We start from the raw sequence: 22,671 nt of genomic DNA, 5'->3' as shown, positions 1-22,671 counted from the left end.
AAGATTATTCAAGTGAGCATACCTTAACCTTACCAGCAATGAATACACTTTCCTCCTCATGTATTCCAAATAAATAATGCCATTTTACACATAAGAAACTAAAACTCAGACTTAACCTTAAGATTGATTTTGGATAAAAACAGTGGCAGAAAAAATAGCATTGCATTACTGCATTCTTACTGCTCCTGAAATACTTTCAAGCTTATATTTGGTCCTTTCAAAGTAGAGAAATTTTAATTTGCAGACTTTGGAACTTCTTCCTTGAATCTGAGATGGTTCAAGAACTACAATGGTTCAAGCTACAATTCAATATAAACAAAAAGAAAGATTAATGGCTAAGATCTGAAATATCTTGGCTATCACAACATCCTGCCTCTCCCAGCAATCAAGAGCAGACACTTATAGCAGCCCCTAAAAATGGGAGAAATCTATAGTGAAGCTTCTCCAGAATATTCCACCTGCTATGGTGGAATGGATGTTAACTTCACAGTAGTGAAAGAACATTAAAAATAGGAAAGATCAGGGTAAAATCCAGTCTTACAGATTTTCATACTCTCTTTCTGAATAGAAATGCTAATTTTAATGCTACTTTTAATGGCTGCCTCATAGACAAGGAAAAACAGGAGTCATAATTCAGGTAATCACGCTGCTAGTCTTAAATCCTGTTTACTTCCAGCAGTCCTCCTCCCCATCAATTCACTCTCAGCTCCACCACAGAAAATGCTAAGCAAGGCTGTCTAGGAAAGCATCTAAACACACACCTGACCCTAGTGTAAGAGTTCAAGAATACACACACATAATCACATTAATCAACATTTATCATATTGTTAATCATATTCTTACTGCTTCATTGTACTAGTACCACAATGTTCGGCATGGCAGAGAGTGTGTCAGCCACTCTTCCTTGTAAACAAGTATGTCCTTGTTACTTTAGATCCTAGGAAGACTGCAGTTTCTTCCTATTCATTCTCATAAAAAGCAAATTAAACAAATAAATAGTACAACTTATTCCCCACTCTCCCGGTCAGATTTTTGAGAAGGAAACAAAAGGATTTGTGTTCTTTGCTGAATGCTAATTTCACATCCGCCAGCTCATCTTACACCAAAAGGCATCTCGCACCAAAAGGAAACAACACACCAAGTTTGATCTGACAGCTTTTATCTTCACCGTATTGTACTGCTACCTAATACTGTAAATCTTGCTGACAAAGCCTAACACAGGAGAGAAAAAGATGCTCAATTGTTAAACACAGACAGCACTCACTTGAGTATGCTTGGATTCACAATGCACCTTCAACACTACTTCCCACTACTGGCACAAATCATCCATAAGAAAACGAGGAAATGCTCTCTTCTCAGTCTTTTCCATTAAAATGCCAATATTAAATTCTTCTTTCTCTATTACTCTACACATTTTTAGATATTCCACCAAGTCATGCCAAGCCAAGCAAGGACCACTCTTGAAGACAGGCAATGGCACAACAGAAAACTGCTCAGCAAGCCACTGCAGAAGCTGTTTTAACTATCCCAAAAACACACTGCTGAAACTCTCAGGAGATATTGTTCCTTGAGCAAAGGACTTGCAGAACTGCCAGAACTCAGACTACAGACTTACAGACCAAATGATTGCCTTTGCTGTAGCAACCTCAAAAAAAGTGGAATAAGAGCAATGGAAGGAAGGATGAGATTAAAGAGTTGACAGTACATCAAGATATATAGAGACAAATGTAAACAAGGAGGGAAAGTTAATTGACTATAAAACTGCCCTCACCCCACCCACTCTCTATTAATACCTTGAACAACCCTAGCAACTTCTTGAGCTAAGGCAGCTTAGCTTATTTCATCTTGCACTAAGTAGTACACGGGACAGGAAAATAAACAGTTGTCACCTACAAAAGGACGGAACTTAGAAGTGGCAGTTCCCCTTGTGGGAAGCAGACAATAAAAGTAACTAATAAATCCTTTGAAATTGCATTATGAATTCCAGAAAGAATTTCTTTAAGCATCACAAATTTTCATAGAGACCCACAACATCTTTAAAAGGTGGATCATTATGAGAGCCGCTGCATTTAACACTGCAGTTTTCCTCTAAACAAGCACATATCACATAAACGTGAGAGGGAAACACAAATTATGACTTTGGAAAATGTGTGTCTTTTGAGCAATGTAGAACAGCAACATCACATTGCAAACATTTTAGACATTTAGAAAAAAAAGATTATTTAAAAAAAATTATATATCTGAGTAATAAAACATGTTTTTTTCACAAGGAAAATAAAAGGCATTATTTCAATGAGAAACAGTCTTTTTGTTCTCCCACTCTTGAACATGGGAGGGCAAAACATCCACAGGCTTTCTTGCCTTGACAGAAGCTCAGTCACTGTTAAAAGGAGCAGGCAGAGGACTCACTATCAAAAAATTTTGCCACCTCCTGATTCATAAGTCTTCTGAGATGTCTGTGAAATAGTTTCATTTGCCTGTTGAATGTTTAAATGGTTTCATCACAAGAACTATCATATACAAAATGCACAACTACTTTTGTCACTAACCACACGTATAGGTCCCAGTGACTGAGGTTGATTGTCCTTGCCCTTATTTGCACTCCATATGTTAATCTAGCAAAAATGTTAACTGAAATAAGGAATTCAAGAATGATGAAAACCACAGTCAGAATTAAAGTCATGAACCTCAATGGCAGACTCATCACCAATTTAAAATAAAACAGAATCAGATTATAAGTAGATTGAAAATAAATGAACATGTTAAAAACCATGTTTCATAAGTAATTAGGTCACACATCTAACAAATTTGTAATTATTTCTTATATGACCCTGCTTCAAGACTTTTATCAGAGTAGATATGCAGCATCACACTAGCTCTTTGGTACATTTACATGGCTTTTGCTTTCTGCTACAATAAGCACCTGAAATAAAAGACTTTTCCTTTCCTTGATAGTTACAATGCAGAGTCAAAAATTCTTTGATTTCCAAACATGCCAACTCCGAATACCACAATAAATTCTGATTAAAATATAAACTAAAGAGTCACCATATGATGACAGACCAATAAAAAGATATCAAGAAAAAAAAAAGCAAATAGGCAGAACTACAACACAGTAGTAAGACTTTATTGGTATTCGGAGTCACCAACTTCCCTCATTATTTTATAGCCCAAACAAAATACTTCTATATATACCTTCATTACTTAAGAGAATCTACACTAAAAGTGCAACAAGATGCCACAGGATGCCAGACTTCCATGGCTTACAGAGGAACCTGCACTGTGAACAATCGCAAGGACTCACAGCAGCCAGAAGTTAGGGTTCCCATAGAGATAAAGCAAGGAATAGCCAAAACACAGAACCAAACATCACTCGAATCAAGACACCACGGCAAAACAAGAACAGGGACAAGCAAAGGGAAAGGGTTTCTTCTCTTTCTCATTTAACACATGCCAGCTGGGGAGATGAGCCTGTATTTCCTCTCTCCCCCACCCCCTCCTGCTTCAAGAACACGCTCTGCCATCTCTTTTGAGACTAGCCAAAATTAACGCATTTATAACCACACTTTGTTTTCTTATGCTGGTTGCTATAGTTTTTCATTTATCTCTATCCCAAGTGTCATCTAGAATTCTTGTTGAATTATTTATCAGCATTTTTACTGCTCACCTTTGACAGACAGAGAAAATAAGATGTAAGGAGAAACTTAAATGAGATCAAAGAAAAGTAATGAAATAAGCTAATTAAAATAAGTGAGATGCAGCTCTTCACATTCCCCTGTTTCTGGTGAGAAGAACTGGGAGCCATAGTACCCTTGTTAAGGACCAGGAGGCTTTCCTAAAAATAGTATGCCTTTCAGGCAGCAAGTCTGACCTGAGTATGGCAAAAAGCAAGGACAACAGTCACAGGTGAACAAAGACCTTGAAGGTCATACACTATATCACAAAAATGGCTTTCTTCTGCTACAGTAGGTTCTCCTGGTTCCAAATTCAAAAACCAAGAGGCCATCTTTGGTACATTACAACACAGATTTCTGGGAAGTTTTCACAACTTTTACAGTAAACCTGACATTTCCTACTTTGTAGCTTAACAGTGCTGCACTGTTCATGGGAGCCCAGTCCAGCACTGGTGTCTGCAGCTCAGCTGATGCAACAACACACCACACCTGTTAGTGTGGTGCAACAGGAAGAAGTGACCCGACAGAACAGGGTAATGTCAGCTGTGGCCACTCCAAATCAGTGCCAAGGGATCACCACACCTGTCTTGGGACAATATCTGAATGTCCTCAGCAACCTCAGAACGTGATTCTAGAAGGAAACAGGTTGAAAGAGCTACTGCAGAGTGGCTGCTCCACACTAACTGGTCATATGAACAATATGATTAAACTAAACCAAGATCAAGCACTTTCTTTGTGACCAGAAGATTGAAGTCCATCTGAGGAACTGGCATGGATTATCTTCCAGGCATTAAACTAAAACTCAAGCTATTCTGCAGTAACTGCTCCACACAGACAAGCCATTACACAGATGAACTGCATTTCACAGATGATGATTTTTGCTAATAACATCAGTGACTTTTAGTTTTCCATGGAGACATTTCTATGAGCCTAATTTCATTAAAAACTCCTTTTACATGAGGGAAGGTTGCCAGCTGCTCCCACCCCATCTTAAGTCATTCCAAATGTTTCTATCAATTTGACTTCAGGTTGTGCCTCATAACTTACATTTGATTGTCAGCATGGGAAAACAGAGACTCACACTTAATTCCTTTTTGCAGTCCTAGGAAAAATATTGACTCACCTATTACATGGTCTCTGGCTGACTGGAGAGACCTGGGTGAGAAGAGCTTCAGGCCATACATTGTATAAACAGGAGGATTTGTGTCTTTAGATCCAGCATCTAGCAGCAAAATAAGGCCACACAATATACAAAAATATACAGGTCTGCTGTAGATTATGATTTTATTGTGTCCCTGGAAGAAAAACCAATAAAAGTTAGATTTTTATATATATTCTTCTACTGCATGCACTGCATTAACTTGGAGAGAGGGTCAGGGGTCAGACAAAATATTTTAATGACTTGTACATAATAATTAGTAATAAAAATGTGACAAGGTATTTAATCTTCTCCAGAGGAGACTTTCAAAAGACACAATGAGCAGTTAAGACTGACTCCAGCAACCATTCATGCTTTTGAAAACCTACCCTTCTGGACCTTTCAAAACTTTCTAATTCTAGGAGTCATCATTTTCTGTGGAGAAAAAACCCTCAATCTGTCTGAATCTTTCTTTTCAATAGAAAAGGATTTTTTTTTCTCTATATTTCTTCTATATCAATGAACATTTGTTTCAGGTGGCTTGACTTCTTTTTCACTTTATGAAATATAAAATTAATTTAATTTTTAATTGACTCCTGGGAAGAAAAAGTATAATAGAGCATATCCCTGGTACAGTGGGAGGCATGGGGATGGATTTTTCTTCACCAACTTAATTTTTGCGTTTCTTTGAACCACTTAACAGCAAATCAGCATGCCTTCTGAAGGGGGTGACACTCATCAGCAGTTTCTGGTCTGCTTCTCATGAAGCACTTTAAAATTATGATCCAAAGGAATTAGGATGTGAAAGAATCTCATCTGATGTCTTTCGTACAAATCTCTCAAACAATTGATTCCCACCAATCCTACAAAACACTGTTGTGGAGCTGCAGGCCAGGGAACCTAACAGACACTTAAGAAGAACCTTAATAGCTCTCCTGGCAGCAAGCTTAAGGGTAACTAAGACATTTTAAACACTGATGAGTCAAAAGACTCCTAGAGTGTGAAAAGCCAGAAGCAAAGTGACAAGAATCCAAGTTTGCCTTGCTTAAAGCTGCCCGTGCAACTGTTCTTATTTGCAAAATGTAATTTAAGTGAGTATAATAAAAGATCATGTCTTTTTTTGAGTCTCCTTATTGACTTGAAACTGCGGCTGAGTTTGTTTGGCTGCCAGCCAAGCTCGCATGTTAGATTGCTATTAACTGATCTGTACTCTCTTTTGGGATCAATCAGTTAACAAGCTGGCAGATTACAGGGAGCTGGTGGGCTTACATCATGCCTCACATCCATGGAATATGAATCAAGTCAGGGACACAAATCCTTGCTCTTTAATCAATTTCAATTTTACTACTGTAATTTTTTTTTAATAGGACACATGTCCACCAAACAATCCATGGAGAATTATAAAGATAAAAATACGACTTTAAAAAAGAAAAATAATTTAAACTATTACTTTCTGGCCTTTTTTAAACTTCAGTTCATTTATGTAAAATGTGAGCTGTGCCTTAGGAAAAGAGACCAATAAGTATGCAACTAAACAACTGCTTAATGCTTTATGTCCTGACATTCACTCGAGGCTGTTTTATGGTGATCACATTCTGTTACATTCTTATCTTACCTCTTGACCTGTGGAAGCCAGTTTTATCTTTGCATGGTGATTATTTGAAGGAAGCTGGGTAAGACAGAGTTGATGACTACAAGCCCAGAGGTTTAACTCCACACACCTTGCAGTTCCATGCAGAACAATGACATACTCAATTAAGATTACAGCACATATTTAACTCTTACTTCGAAAGTATTTTATGGTGTGCTGGATGAAGGCTGGCTGAAGGGCAGGCAGAGCTCAAAGAGCTGCACTGAAAGGGGCCACATTTGGCTGGACCCATCGGCAGCGAAGTTCCTCAGGGCTGAGTTCCAGAGCCAGTTCTGCTTAACAGATTATCAGTGATCTGCACATAGGAACTGAATGAATCATTTAGCAAGTTTGCCAAAGACACCAACTCCAGAGGTGCTGCTGACTCTGTTGAGGGTCAGGCGGCTTTGCAGAGGAAACTAGATAGACTGGAACACTGGGCAGTGATGCAATGCTAGATCCTGGTCCTAGGATGGGCAGGAGTGTAAATTGTGAGATGAGTGGCTGGTAAGCAGCACTGCAGAAAAGGACCTGGGGGTGCTGCTCACCAGCAGGTTCAATGTTAGTCCGCTGTGAGTGTCACCAGCCAAGAGGGAAAACTGCACCTGGGGTGCACCAAACACAGCAACATGAGCTGGTCAAAAGGTGATTATCCTGCTGTACTCAGCACTGGTGCAGCTCCTCCTTGGGCACTGTGTCCTTTGGGTGTCACTATTTAAAAAGGATGTGAAGATCCCTGAAGGCATCCAGAAGAGAGCAACAAAGCTGGTGAAATCATTGGAAGCAATGTCCTGTAAGGAGCAGTTAAGCATTTTGGGCTTGTGTAGTTTGCAAAGGACAAGGCTGAGGAGCAACTTCATTGCTCTCTACGGGTTCCTGAGGAGGGGAAGTGGAGAAGGTGGTGCTGGTCTCCTGTCCCATCCAGTGGCAGGATATGTGGGAATGGCTCTAAGCTGCATCAGGCAGGAGTGTTTCTTTTGAAAAGGTGGTCAAACACAGGAACAGGCTTCCTAGAGAGGTGGTTGATGCCCCAAGCCTGTCAGTGTTTAGAGGAAGCATTTGGACAATGCTCTTAACAACGTTTTTTGACTTTTGGTCAGCCCTGAAGTGGTCAGGCAGTGGCACTGGATGATCACTGTAGGTCACTTCTATCTCAGTTAGAATAGAATAGACTAATTCAATCACTCTTACCATGCTAACTATAGTAATGCCACTTAAGATTGAGGAAGCAGATTCCAGAGGTTTTCTGAAAGCTGCAAAATGTGAGCAAATACTACCTTCCCTGTTTTTCAGGTGGTGGTGGTGCCTAATAAGACAGAATCTTGAAATCTTTCTAGAATCTTATCAAGAGAAGCAAAGCAACACAGCAGCAATGCACTCAGAAGGGCAGTGCCTGCACAGCTCCTGCATTACTTGGGATGTGCTCAAGCTGAATGAGCTTCCTAGAGCACAGCAAATACTCCAGTCCCCACATCTGGGGAACATGCAACACAACACAAGAAAGAGGAACTGCTACAAGTATTAATGCGGTATTTCACTGTCATTTACAGGCTTCATGTGAATGGTATTATTTGGGACAGGACTGGTTTGAAGGCAACAGTGGACACTTGTTGGGAAAGAGGATCGCTTCTCAAAAGCCACAGCCAGAAAATAGACATTAAACTTAATTTTTTAAGGTCTTAGAAAGAAACAGACAGAAAAATAGGAGCAAAGCCCTCCTGTACCTGCCACTGACAGACAAAGCTAGGCAGCCCTTCACACCAAAATGGCCATGTGGCAGCACAACTTGTTTAATGAGCTATTTTAGATATTAAGGGTTCATTTTGTTTTACTAGGCAAGCTCACCAGATTTTGACACACAAAACTGATTTAATCTTGGTGAAATGACTCCACTCTTCATTCTTGTTTAGAAAAATTTAAAAATGAAGCAGAATTCCTTTTATATTTTACACCGCATTTGTTAAACAATCCTTTTCTTTCCTTCACTGATAAAAATGTCAGTGAAAGCTTTTTTTTGCCTGTAGTCTGCTAAAAAAAGTCACTTTTTTCATGTCCATGTTTCTCATTAATATGTTTCAGATACATATTCATATCTTACCAACACAGCATTGATGCATCTCATATTTCTAAAACAATATTAAGAGTTTCAACAAAGAATAATTTCACAAACACTTCCATTTACTATAACAGTAGTTTTGACTGCAAAGCATTTTGATAGGAAAATTTTAGAAAGATCTAATGGGTTTTCTTTTGTTTGTGGGTGCACACATGTAAAAGGAGAAAGAAGGCTTTTTTATACAAAGAAATGTGCATGTGCTCAGTTCTACAGAAAAGCTTACAGGGACAAATTACAAATACTTTTTAAGTGCCTTATGGGATTTAGGAAACTGCCTATAGTAGGTACACAACTGAGTTAGCTATCTGCTTTGGGACATAACAGGACTGAGAAAAGGAATTTATGCAAGAGATTCCCTAAATCTTGTTAAGGTCACAACTGCAATCCTTCAAGCTCAAATGCCTTTGTAAGCCCAAGCTAGATGCTGAGCTATACAGGTGTTTTATGAGGTGCTTAGAGACAAGCTCTCCTGATCCTTCTATAGAGCCATTTACTAAATGTAAAACCTTGCCTAAGGTTTTTCTAAAATCTTTGAGTGCACATGGCAAGTCTCTCTAGGATCTCTGAATTTTAATGCCCTGCAGAAACCAGCAGGTTTCTTGTATCAGGTTACTAACAGCAAAATATAACACACTTTGGAATGGATTCGATTTTCTTCTCTCCAGTGAGGAGGCTGCTCCCAAATTTCACCATCCCAGAACCACATACCCCTTTGTAAACAGCACCTAAAGACCACCAGCTCCCAGTGGACCAGAACTGGAAAGGCTAAAGCTCCAGCTGACAGGAAAATTAGACTCCCAACTTGTACCAAGCACCAGTACTAAACCTGCAGCAACAATAAATGCCAGCTCTTTCCTCAACAGCAGCAAGTGAATACACTGACACTCCGAAGGAGTTTGGAACAAAAGCTTATGGCATCTCTAGGCACCACGTTTTCTGAATTCACTGGACACTACTTTAAAGCAGTCTTTCAAAATGCTACAGGCTAGAGATGACAAAGTCACATTAAACAGTAACAAACTCTGCACATGACATAATAGGGAAGAAGTTTGGAATCTCTTTGGTAGCCATGGATAGCATAAGGCATTAGCGGCTCCTCACAGATCCATGAACAGAACTTAACTCAATGTGCAGATCTGAGGCTCATAATGGTTTGTTACACACTCAAAAAAAATCTCATCTGCATTTTCATTCATGGGTGTGATACTGATCATTGTTCAATTGCTCTGCTGTTCTGCATCCTTACATTAACATCAAGAGACATTATTGTCTTTAAATTTAATGCAGCCACATGAATTATGAAACAGTACATGGAGTATCTCTTCTTGCCTTCTCATTTTTCTATTTCTGAGGTGCTTAGCTCAAGCAAGCCTTTACAAATACCTGTTGTGTTAAGAAGTTATAATGTAGAAATTGCTAATCTTCTATTTTGGCATGACAACACCTCCATCTTTAAAACCCTTAGTGGAAAAGATTTCTAAATTTTATTTCTATTGGAGTTTGTATAGTGCACCAAAAAGTTTGCAAGAAAGTATCCCTAATAAAGTTTTAGGAAAGAAAAGGAAGATGGCAATACACCTATCGTTACTTTGTTCCATTGCTGCATGACTTACACAATACAATACAGCAAATAACACTTGTAATAGTACTGTGAGAGCCTGAAATTCAGACCTGGATTCTGTACCAAAAAAAAGTTCTGTTTAAACACTACCTTGTGTTTAATAATATAAAAACATATGGGATGGTTAGGTTCATAATGAAGTTTTGATTAAACAATGTGCTACCCACTTTAAACAAATGTACACATCATTATTGTCTAATTAAGTGCAAACTACTTGATTACAGTTCACATTCTTATATCTAGACAGATGCCAGTTGAGCTGACAAATTATATTATTTTACTCACAAGATCCCCCAACGTTTCCCTGAGATTGGACTATTTCTCTAATGTATTGAAAATATTACCCTACAATGGGTAAATTGCTGTTTATTACCTTTCTCTACTTTTTATGCAGACAGGTATTTCCTATGAATGCATTATGACCAAAACCACCATAACTTCACCCCTAAATAATTGGCATGGAAAAGAATCTTCTGAAATCCAGGTAGTGAAGTGTGCAGTACACACATACAAATAACATCAATTTCAAGTTCAGCCTGTACTTCTAGCCTCTAAACTGACAAAAATAATTGCTCCCTGCCAAAGGGAACTGATCCAGCAGACCTGAAGTTTTCAACATGTCATTTTTGAAACTTGAGGGAAGAGAGGATATCCTCTAAAAGATTCAAAGAGCTAAATAAGAAACATAAGCAACTAGCATCCAGTGTAAAAGAAAGGAAAAGGCATTATAGCCACTGAAATGTTTTCCAAGATCCACAAATCAAAAATGCTGAGACACCATGATAGGTGGAGTGGTAAGGTTGAAATTGTAGGATGATGCCTCTAGAACAGTCAGACTTAACAAGGACAGACTTGTGTAAAGAACTGGTTCTCTGCAAGGTGGTTGGCACCATCAGAGTTCAATTTCTTAGACATATGCAATAAAAAAAACCCATATCAATCAGCAAGGATCCTTACATCCTGCATTCACCCAAAGATTTGGTGATTTCTTCAGGACACAAGCACAGAAACTGTGACCATATTGTAACAAAGGGAAAACACCTGTACCATTTGATGAGCTAATAATACCTTTAATAAATAAACCTTCAGTAGCAGATTTAAAAAATAAAAAGATCGATCCCCAGTGTCAAAGAAAGAAAAATACAAAAAAATCCCAACTGAGCAACGACTGAGCTGCTAGTCTGGAACTTCTGCTCTTTTCGGCCTGTTTCTAAAGGAAAGCAAAGAAAAGGTTTGTGTGATGGCACAAGATCAAACATCAGCAAGATAGTCTAGATGAATTTTTTACTGCACATATTAACTTAAAGAAAAAGAGCTTTTCTAATAGCTGTGATAAATTAATAGCTTAAAAATAATTAAACCTAGTACAAAGTCTTGAAATCACAGATGTCTTTTTCTTCTTCCTGATTCATCTAGAATGGCAAACAACTAATACCTGTGTTTCACTGAACAGCCAGCTGTTTCACAGTACACAAGTGATAATAAAGGAGAAAGACTTTTTTACTGACTGAGACTTACATGTATGGGTGAAGCAGGATCAGGCTGAACACTCTAAAAACAAAACAGAAAAAAAGATATTTGCTCACAGGATTTTTTTTTTTTTTGTTGAAGTTAGAAGAGAATTCAGCAATTGGCTATGAACTTGAGTCCTACCTTGAGGAGAGAATACTGGCAGCTGGCCATTATGAGACAGAACAACAGAACCCAAATGTCTTTACAGAAGCCTTGGTTCAGAGTCAGGAACCCAAGAAGTGAAACAAGAACTACTAGAAGGACAGCAAACACATTTTCCTTTATATCTTCTGTCCTATGTGAATAAAAGTGTTGGAGAAGTACAAATGTTTATAGATTCACTAGAGCAAGGCAGGTGCATTTGTAGCTGGTATGAGCTGTCAGTGCTGCAGCCATCAGAATTCACTGGATCCCATAACTACATTTCTGTGTTCAACTGTATTTCATCCCCCTGCCAAAAACCTTACCCAAAATGATAGCTAAAACATCATAGGAAAAAAAAGCCATATGCACTGAAGTCTAATATTCCTTCCCATCTCACTTTCCAATTAGAATTCCAGCACGGAGATGATTTGAGTGTAGAAAAGTGTATGCTTATAAGAACAAAAACAAACAAAACAAAACAAAAAAAAAACCAACACATGAACAACTACAAATAAAATTAAATACCCAAACACTTCTAAATGAGGAAATAAGGCATTCCATTAATGAAAAATATACATCTGACAGCAAAGAACTGGATGAAAGACCAAATTTGTCATCTGATGTTTTATTTGTTTTATCTATTCTTTTCGAACATGGAAGCTGAGATAAAGAACAGTGTCAATATTCAGGCTGTAACAAAAGAGCTTATCAGCAGAAAAGATTTCCATGCAATTGAAACACAGAGATAAGACACCACAGATAAGTAAATATCTGCTCTGGACTTAAAGCTCCCTGACATGTAGCCTGATTCTGCATCAGGTAAAACTGCCATCTGAAATTTCTGCATGTTAACCCATTGGCACAGCACCCCCAACAGAAGGAGACACAAATAAACTTGAACTGGAACAGATGCAGCAGCTCAAAAATCTTCACCTGAATACCACTGTATGAATATCAGATTAAATATACCATTCTATAAATCATTTTCTTTTTTTAAACATTGGAGTACTTGGTTTACAATACCCTGGGAACCTTCTACCACTGATTTTCTCATCAAAAATCATTGAATCTGTAACATCTGTGAGTCAAATTACAGACTAGTCTACAAGCCTGGCACTCACATGAATCAAAGTCTCTATCTGAAGAGGGTAGCAAGAACCACTGAAACCAACCCTAAACTTCAACTTAAAGAAAAACACATCTACTCAACCCGAATTCTCCTTCTCTAGTGATCAGCACTGCTTTCTGGAGATGAGGAGCCACCCACCTTAACACTACCTAGAGCAGCTTTAAAAGAAAAGCTTACCTGTCCAACAATGCCAACAAGGTAAGACGATCATACCAGACTTTAATCCACTTGCCAGGGAATATAACAAATCTGTAAAACTGCCTGTTCAGCTTCCGTTGTGCTGAAGAACATGAAGAATCCTCAGGGTCCTGGTTGGGCTGCTATAAAAACAAACGAGAAATACACAAACTCTCTCACACAGCTGCCAGCAAAACAGGAGTCCAAAAGGCCAAATTTACATGAAGTATCAGATTTTTATTTTTTTTTTTTTTTACTAAAAGGGGTAGTGGAAGCATATTAGCATATTTATTTTCTTAATTTTAAATTAGAAATAAAAATATCACACCAGCACAATTGTTGCAGATGAACAAAAACTATATTAATTATGGATCTCAATAATGACAATATCCTTTAAAAAGTAATACTAAATATTCATTTAAAAAGTAATTATTTTTTTAGTCCAGATCCAGTACATCTCTAAAGTTTCTTTTAGGAGCTTTTGCCATGTATCAGGCTAATTACAGCACAACACAAAAACATGACAGAATAAATCCTTCTTTTTAAATAAAAAAAATAAATAAATAAGTAGGCCTTAAAGTCTAGAGGTGTGACTTATCGACTTTTCTTCAAGAACACAGCTTTGTTTATCTCTCCAGAGATGCTTTGAATGCCACATCAGGTTTGCCTCCTCAAGAACAGCAAGAGGAGGAAAAAAAATTGCAAACAAGCACAAATAGCATAAACAGCACTAATTTAAGCATCTCTAATCATACCATCATAATCATAAATTCACCCTTTTGAATATTGCTTTTGCCAGATTCTAAGGCTTTTTCCAACTCTTCTCTACAACTCCCCTCCAACTATCTGCAGGCCATCAGCCAAGCCTACAAAGCTAGACAACAGATGAAGAAAATCTCTGCAAAGCAATGATTTTTTTTCCAAAGTATATCATTACTGATGTTATGGAGAGGGAATAATCAACCATTTTTCTTCCAAGAAGAAGAATTTGAGATTTCAAATTACTGTGAAGTCCAGTGGTTTTCAACCTCCTCCTAGGCAGCCTTTTACCCACCCCTCCTTAAAGATAATTAATCAACAAACATACTTATTATGGAACTCTAGGCAATGTCTACATTAGAGTTATCTATGTTAGATTAACATTCCTAGTCAGGGCAGGGGATTTCTGTGGAAGCAGTTGATTTTAGAATTATAACTGTTAGCAAAGCATAGTTTTTTAAACAACCCATCCACCTGCACAAAGGAATTGTTACATTTTTTTTTCTCAGAATATTGGTATAATTCCTAATCTTTCCTTTCCAGGAAAAGGAATTTTACACAGAGTTTACACATGACAATATATTACTGTGTGTCAGCTGGGAAACAACTCAGATATCCTCAGTCTGCTGGCAAACATGAGGTGACATAAGCTAGCATAAGCTCTGGAGAAAGAAATTCAAGTCTAGGCATTTTATCTCATGCCTCCAATTGACTAAAAGTGTACAACCATGCAGGGCCAGAGAGCTCAGCTGCTAGTAGTGGAGGACAATCACTCATATTTCTGAGCATTGAGATGCTGGACTATTTGGCATTCTTTCCTTTATTAACAATTCTGAGCAACTTAAAAGCCATGAGACAAATTGCAATCCTTCCACTATCCTGAGTTTAAAATCTGAAAGTAGTTTATGTAGTCCAAATTTTAATATTTTTGTTACTACTTTAAAAAGTAACTTAAACGTGGGGTCAGGACATTTTTAAAGAAAAAAACATGTTTTAAAATATTACAGTTGCTAATACTGGCACAGTTTTGTTTCTCTTGGGCCCTATTACCCAACAGAAAGTAAAGCAAAACTCAGTCCACTGCAGTCATTAACTTCACACATCTAATGTAGATTGCTCACCATAACTAGATAAAAAAATCAAAACAGTGGCAGAGAGCTCACTAAAAACACCTGAGGATATGATTGTTGATTCCCCAGAACAGCCTAATGTGCCTTTAGCTGAGTGCATAAGTGAACATTTTGGCTCCTGAGGAGCTGTAACCTTTGGATGAAATCCTCTGTGTGAGTCTTGTAGTGCTTAGGTAGGAGTCAGATTTTTGAGCTGGATTTGGGAAACTCTCTGACTAGCCCTGAGCAAGTCACTCAAGTCTAACTGCTTCTCTGATCAAAAAAGGGCTTATAAAAATTCACTTCATAAATTTATATGGTGTCAGCGACAGCCTGAAGCCCTAGCTTCATAGAAATCAGACAATGCTTTTCCTGACTTATGTAGGCTCAGAAATTCATGTTTAAGAAAAAAAATTCAGAAACCAGGACATTCTGAAATTACTGCCTGTCCTGGCTACAAATTTGCTAATGTGACCTTGAGGAGCAGTCTTCCTAAAAGAGAAAGAAGAAATGACAATTGTTCTCTAATTTACAGGCAGTTTACAAGAATATAAATATCTGGAAAACATCAGAGCCTTTAGATGGAAGATACTGTCCAAATATGAAAGACACTATTTGGGACAATTTACTGATTTTTAGTTTAAAATGGTTCCTTAATACAAGTTGCTTCTAGCTTAACATTCCAGTGTGAAATCTAAGATGAAAGGCAATTAATTGTCATTTTACTGTTATTCATAAATACCAAACTAGAATTTGCCATGGCAGAGAGAAAGTCAAAGGTATTATAAAAGGAATTGTAAAAACAAATTATAGCCTTAAGTCACAGACCACAAACACTGTAAAGTTCATATCCACATGAGACCATGCAAACTGAAGTCTGAGTGCCTTTTTCTTTTACTATCTGCATTGAGGAGGTGGCTTCAACATTCCACAGCAAACATTCAGAGGTCTGGTTGCCCAATTCAGAAAAGTGAAACCAGACATGAGGTTTTATGACAGCAATGAATCCAGAATAAATACTTCATACTATTAAAATCTGGTGGTGTGTCTAAAATCCTAACAGCTGTGTCTTCTTCCAAATGAAATACAGTTGAAGAGAGAAGATGAACTTTTTTGGTGACAGAGTCTTTAAATAGTCCCCTAGGACACCATTCAGTGTCAGTAGAAAACAGCTGAGTTGCATCCATCAACATGAAACACATCTTCTCCCACATGAGCAATACCAGGAAAAGCAGTATAGCAAAATCAACAAAATTGTCTCAGGAACAAGCCTGCAGCATTTGTTTATTGAGCAGTTCATCAAGATGCTAGAAACTCAGATATAACAACGTACCTGTGGGTTTTCTGAAAGGGTCCTTCTGGCCACCATCAGCAGGAGCTGCTGCTGAAGTGCGCTGGCTGCTTGATCCCCAGAAGATGGCTCTTGGCTCTCTGAAGTGGTAGTGCTGGAGGAGCTGAACTGTATTTCACTGTGCACAGAGAACGGGAAAGAAAGAGATTGTTTTAAGCAGCAATATTTTCTTAACAATTCTGAAATATTACAGGAGAAAGTCTGCAATTACACTACTGGTAGGCCCACAGGACTTGGGAACCTTCCACCTTCATATCTGAAATCTAGCACAGATCCACAAAGCAGTCAACACCCAAATTCAGATATACTTGATTTACTACATCCACCACAGAGAAACAGATACTTCTGTATAACAGCTTTTCTCATTTTGAGATGAACACCCTCAAGGAATCACACTTCAGAAGTGCCTTTTTCTGTCCATTGACAATTTAAGTTTAGGGATGCACATCTACAGAGCAAAACTGCAAAGTAGATATTGCAGAGATCCCAGAATAGCTTCCAATGAGCTCACTTAGGTACCGAGCTAGTCTGGTTTCACCTGCACTGAATTTGGTGAGTACTGATTTACCCTGCTGAAAATTCAGGCTACAAGAATTTCCTTCTGCCCTAACAAGATAATAGTACATGAGCTAATTCACATAAGGCTAATTCAGCTATCCCCCATGTACAGAGTGTAAACTCACCCTGGGAGGGCCCTGAGCAAGATACTATTTATTGTTTTTCCTCACATTTACTGTTTTGTGTTGTAGTACAGCACCTAAACACTTGTGAAAATCTGCACTTAGAGCAGCAGTGTCTGCTGGGTTGCAGAAATCGTGTTACCATGACATGACTGACTGGGTTTCAGAGACAACTGTATTGAAATGAAATAATTGTTACTTGGGGAAGAGATCTATTTTAAATACTTCTTTCTAATTCTCTTCCAAATGGAATTTATACATAAAGTGCTCTGCTCCAAGCTCATTGCCCCACTAGCTCTGGATACCTGCCTTGGGCTCTTACTACTTTTCTGTATCTACATGAGGTGAAAGCACCTAAGTGCTCATGCAAGGTAGTCAATATCTGTTGTTCTTGTCTTGCATAAAGACAAGCAGGAAGAAACTAGAGCAATCTGCCTACAGTCAGCCAGGAAGACTATGGCAGTGCAAAGATTAAAACCTTCCTCTTGCATACCCTACATTTGCCCCAAAGGCACCTTATTAATTTTAGTTAACTCAACTTTCCTTGCTTTTGGTTGCCAGTTCCCAAAGGCTCCTACGTAGCCCTTATTAAAGCATTAAAATTGTGGCTGTCCTGCACATGACTGGCTGTTAACTCCAGCTGCAGTGGTTAGCATTGTTCTGGAACACAGCTCAGTGTCTGGATTACTTAAAAGAAGGGCTGAAGTGTCACACCAACAGGTTGAAGTGCACACACTCTCTCCTTCCCTCCAGGCTTTGGTAGCTCTGCCTGGACCAATAGGAATACGATCAGCCTTGGGATGTCAGCAGAGAAGCCATCCTGCCTCTGGTTTCTGAGCCAGGTAGTTTATGTTTTCAAAGACTTGATTGCTATCAGGCTTGAATTCCAGGCCTGATATTCACCATCTGCCATTCCAGAAGAACTCCCAGCTGAGCAGAAATGAGAGCATCCCATGCTCCTGACCCTCATGGCTTCCTCTGCACTCCACACTCCTCCTGCTACAGACAGCAGCATGATCCGCTCCACAGTCAGGAAAGATGTCATGTTCCCTTTAGACAGTACCAGCAAATGAGAACATGGTCCACCACAACCCACTTGATGTCCCAGCCACAAAGCAGCCCTCTGTAAGAATTGTCTCCTTTGTCAGCAGTTATTAACAAAACAACACAGAAGGGATGGCACTCATCCAAGATCCTGGATCACAACCAGAAGAATTAAGCAGAAGGAAAGTGGAGGAAGCCTTTCCCAGAAGTAAGATTCCCACAGATATGGACTACAGAGCAACCTTGCCCAGTCAGAAGGAAGACAAGAGATTTTTTGTTTGTTTCCTCAGGATGAGCTGTCCCATTCCTTGTCATTATGGCTGCAACCCTGAGCCTCCCTGTTCACAGCAAGAAGGCAGCAAATTTAGCCCAGGCTATGCAGGAATTTTAGCCTGGGAATTCCTGCCCAAAAGGTGACTCAACAAAAGAGCAGGGGAATAAAACAGTGGTTGCTCATGCCTTCCTAAATGAAGAGTCAATCTTCACTAAATTGCTACATCTTTAGCTGTCTTTCTACAAAAGTATTCTCAGATTGGATCACATCTTTAATCCCACATTCACCAAAAATGGAAATAGCAGAAGGACAGATGGATGGAACAGAATACCAGGAGTCTATCAGTTCTCAGAAATTAAAGTATTTTATTAATAAGGCTTCTTCCAAGAATAAACCTAGGAGATCAAATAATCCCCCACCAGATTTGAAGTTAACCAAAAAGCCAAGAGTGCCCATAGTCTTTTTTATGTTTGCATTAAAAATCCACCGCTCCGCCTCTCAGCAAATGGCAGAGGAGACCACAGCCAGGACACTGACTGTGGGAAAGAGGCAGAAACCTTATAGTCCTGAAAAAGCAATTAGGGCAGAGAAGTTGGGAAGACAGAGCTAGTAAAGCAACAATTTCAAAATCAGAATCTGTCATCTGGCAATCATCAGCCTCATTTCTCTCTATCTTCTTATTCTCTCCTCATCTTCCATTTCCTTCAGCTCCTGTCTACTGCTTTTGTCTTCCTTATCCCTATTTTACACACAACCTCCTTCTGACATTCACTTGCTACCCCCAAAGATTAATTGCTTGCACAGCTACTTAGAAACTGTACATCTCATCTGATGACATTGCTATCACACTGACAGCAAACACCCGTAAGAAATGCAATGATAGTGTTTGTGTTTTTGTAAGCCTATAAACTAGATTCTATAAATTTATTACCATATATAAATAGGAGCAAACACTCTCTAATCATAAAATCATTATAACAGAGCTGATCGCAGTATAACACGGAATCTTGCTAAATAGAAAATCTGCTCATTTGCAGAATCAAATTAATATTATCAAGATCTATCACAGTAAACTGCACTGCTAATGTAAGCAAAGGTATAATTGAACTAAATTTTGAGTGATAAATTATTAACTAAAAATATCTCTGATAAACACATAACCTACGCAGATCAAATTCAAAAGCAACATAGCACCCTCTACTGATAATTGGGTATAAAACCAGAAATTTTTTCTCTGGCTCATAATCTGGTTTTGTAAGAACACTAAGCAAGCATAAGGTAGTGGAGCAATCATATAACACATCACATAGAATGTTTCAGTATAACCACACAGTGCTGGAAAAAAATCTTCCTTTTCCCTCTCTGTTTAGCCTGTTGCCTTATACCATCGACAACTTGGCCTGAGCCATTCAAACATAATCTAGCCTAAATCATCCCCTATGTTAGGATTAGCTGCCTTGGGTCTGACCCTACCCCCACCGTGAGTTCATTATACAGGCACACCACAAAGAATTCCCTGTTAATAAAGCTGTTTTTCAGGTCTTGGTTAAATTTCATTTTAACCTGCATATTGGGGAAAGGACAGGTCTTCACATGCTAAAAACCAGAGAGATCACACTGGATTGACTAAGACAGCTGTCTGGGTCACTACAGAGTTTACAGTGTGTAATAAATATCACAGTGATGACAAATAATACAGTCAAAAGCAGTATTACTCCCTAAGCATGTAATACTCCCTAAAATACTGCCCTTAGGTGATGGTAAGCAACTACAGCTTTGAAGAGCCAGAAGGCGGCTCAGAGTTGGAAATGTCCCCTCCTGCACATCCTACAAGCAATTGCTTCTGGAGTATTGGTCTGAGGGGCACCCAAAAGCACTGAACTGAGACCTGAGTGATGTGGTTGTACAAGACCCAGCTAGTGCTGACAACACAGCAGGAACTCAGCACACCCATACCCTTGTGCTCTTTCAAAACAGCCAGTCTGTGGCTCAAATGCAGCTGTCTGGACTGATGTTGCTCATTAGGTCTCCACTAGAGAGCTCCCAGCACCAATCTGAACAGAGTACTGCACGGTTCAACACTGACACTAAAAGCCACTGAAGTTGTGGATGTTGCTTCTTTTAAGAAAATTGTGGCTTACAGTTCCCAAATAACAAGACTCACACTAAAAAGCAACTCAGAGCACGTAAGAAGACTGAAATATGCCAGTGATAGCTGCATTAGCAGTGGATGATTATTTGACAAATCCAATCACAGGAAAAAGAAAAAACTGAAAGAGGAAGCACTCTCCACTTTTTTTTCGTAAGACTTAGCAGTTTCATAAAGTGTAAAATTAATTAAGAATGTGCATCTTAACTATTTTCAGTGCTTACATTGATGGCAGCTCAAGCTAAAGATAAAATCTCTCTTAAATGTTGTTCATATTTTGCTAGTTATATAAATGTGTATTTATACCCATTGTACTACAGGATTTGGGGATCATTTTTGGCATTTGTTTTAACTAGCAAAAATAACACTCCTAACAGCAACAAGGCAGAATATCTGAGTTTACGGAATGTAAAAGCTGGATGTAGTGATATACTGACATAATAGGCAGGGAAGATATCAGATCACTGTTGCAAATAGACTGCAAAACAAGCAGTAGTACATGTTAAGTCAGCTACTGCAGATGGACAGAAAGACCTTGTAAAGCACGTTCCCAAAGGCACTGTGGTCAATATGAAGGCAGAAAGTGATGAATGCCTTCTTACTCAAATGTTAAGAATGGGGTCCATTCAGTACACTCTTACTTTCCAGTATTCAGATACTTTTATGTTGCTAATAAGCATGTAAATTGATAATTTGCAAGCCTATTACATTTCAAAACAAAGATAAATATACCAAAAACTTTAAAAACAAACGGCATGTGTTAGTTAGTAAACTAGAGGATGCATTTTGAGAAGATGAAGCCTTACTGGAATTAGTGCATTAATAGCTTCCATAGTTGTGTTATCTCCGAAATGCTTTAAAACGTTCCTTTTTGCACTCCTTATGGGAGGGCATGGCATGGGAGAGAAACCAGTCCCAACACTTAACAGCACTCCATAAGCTCCTAGTCCTGAGCAGGATTTTGCTGCCATCATGTGGTAGCATGGTCCCCTCTCACCTCTGAGTCCCATTCTGTTGAAAACACTCTTGTCCCTGCCCAGTGTTCAGTGAAAGCAGGACTAAAAACCCCTACACAAATAAAGGAAAGGAATTTACCTGGCCAAGCTTAACACAAGGGTTCATCCTGCCCCTTGCAAGCCATCAGGAAAATGCCACTGAGTTTGTAAAGAGTACTTCTCATAAAAATCCATGGCTTCTTTACAACACAAACATTACCATTTTCAGTGCACACCCCCTGTTCATTTCTGTGTTCAAGCAGCTCTATGCCCAGGGGAGCAGCTTATCTGAAATCACTGAATCCCAAAGAGGACTCTGTAATATTTGTCACATCCATTTCAAAACGTGCTCAGCTGCAGAAGTGCACAACCTGACAAACAGCATTAAGAAATCTTTAATATTTAGCAGCTTACTACAAGAGCAGTGGGGGATTGTTTTATTTGGGTCACCTTACTGAGAAATACAAAGATGCTTTAATGACACACTTTTTGGTCACATTCTAAGACATTTTGAAACATCAAAAAAAAAAAAAAAATCTACTTTCTCCTATGAGAAATAACCTCAAAGGTTCAGGGAATTTTCCAGCAGTGAGCATACTAAATATTAGTAGATTTATGAAGGGGATGTATAGTACCACTAAGATATTCAGATAGATTTTCATATAGTATAACACACTCAAGCAGCTTATTCTGAGATGAGAAAGTAAATCAAGTAAGTTAGCTCACTGATCTGACATTCTCTCTTTTGCCCAGGGCCAGAAACACCAGCACTCTGCAGCTGTACTGACAGATACCTTAAATTATTTTTTAGTACTTGTTAGCCACTAGTTTGCTGCAAATACTTTAACTTTTGGCCCCAATGATACCAAAAATAAAATTACTCTCAAAACAAACAAACAAAAAAAAATCTAAGCAATTGTTTTAAATGGAAGTGTCTATTTGTATTGCAAAACATTTTAGCTATAATATAGCTTTTTAGAAGCCTGGTTTCAGTGTCAGAGCCTCATCTAAAAAAAGTGAGGAGTTCAGAGGATCAACTGCTCAGACAGCACATGTCTGGAAAGTGCAATACGAATGCATGATTGTACTGGTATGGTTGAACACGTGTAGTAGTGAAACACACATGAATATAATTTTATCCTACAAAAAGGGATATTTTTATAATTTTA

General features: G+C 38.6%; 1 protein-coding gene across 1 annotated transcript in view; it reads right to left on the bottom strand.

The window, feature by feature from the left end:
• PCNX2 (pecanex 2) overlaps positions 1–22,671 on the bottom strand; it is a 149,645-nt gene that overhangs the window by 98,418 nt on the left and 28,556 nt on the right. The window contains exons 9-13 of the mRNA XM_041399139.1: positions 16,343–16,478; positions 13,142–13,284; positions 11,833–11,986; positions 11,698–11,730; positions 4,798–4,969 (exon numbers count right to left, since the gene is read on the bottom strand). Of these exons, the coding sequence (XP_041255073.1) occupies positions 4,798–4,969; positions 11,698–11,730; positions 11,833–11,986; positions 13,142–13,284; positions 16,343–16,478 (638 nt within the window). The remainder of the gene's footprint in view (positions 1–4,797; positions 4,970–11,697; positions 11,731–11,832; positions 11,987–13,141; positions 13,285–16,342; positions 16,479–22,671) is intronic.

Source organism: Onychostruthus taczanowskii, unplaced genomic scaffold (assembly GCF_017590055.1).
Source record: "Onychostruthus taczanowskii isolate IOZ18803 unplaced genomic scaffold, ASM1759005v1 scaffold156, whole genome shotgun sequence".
Taxonomy (NCBI): Eukaryota; Metazoa; Chordata; class Aves; order Passeriformes; family Passeridae; genus Onychostruthus; species Onychostruthus taczanowskii.
Note: the sequence above shows the minus strand (reverse complement) of the source record. Positions and strands in the feature narration are given on the sequence as shown.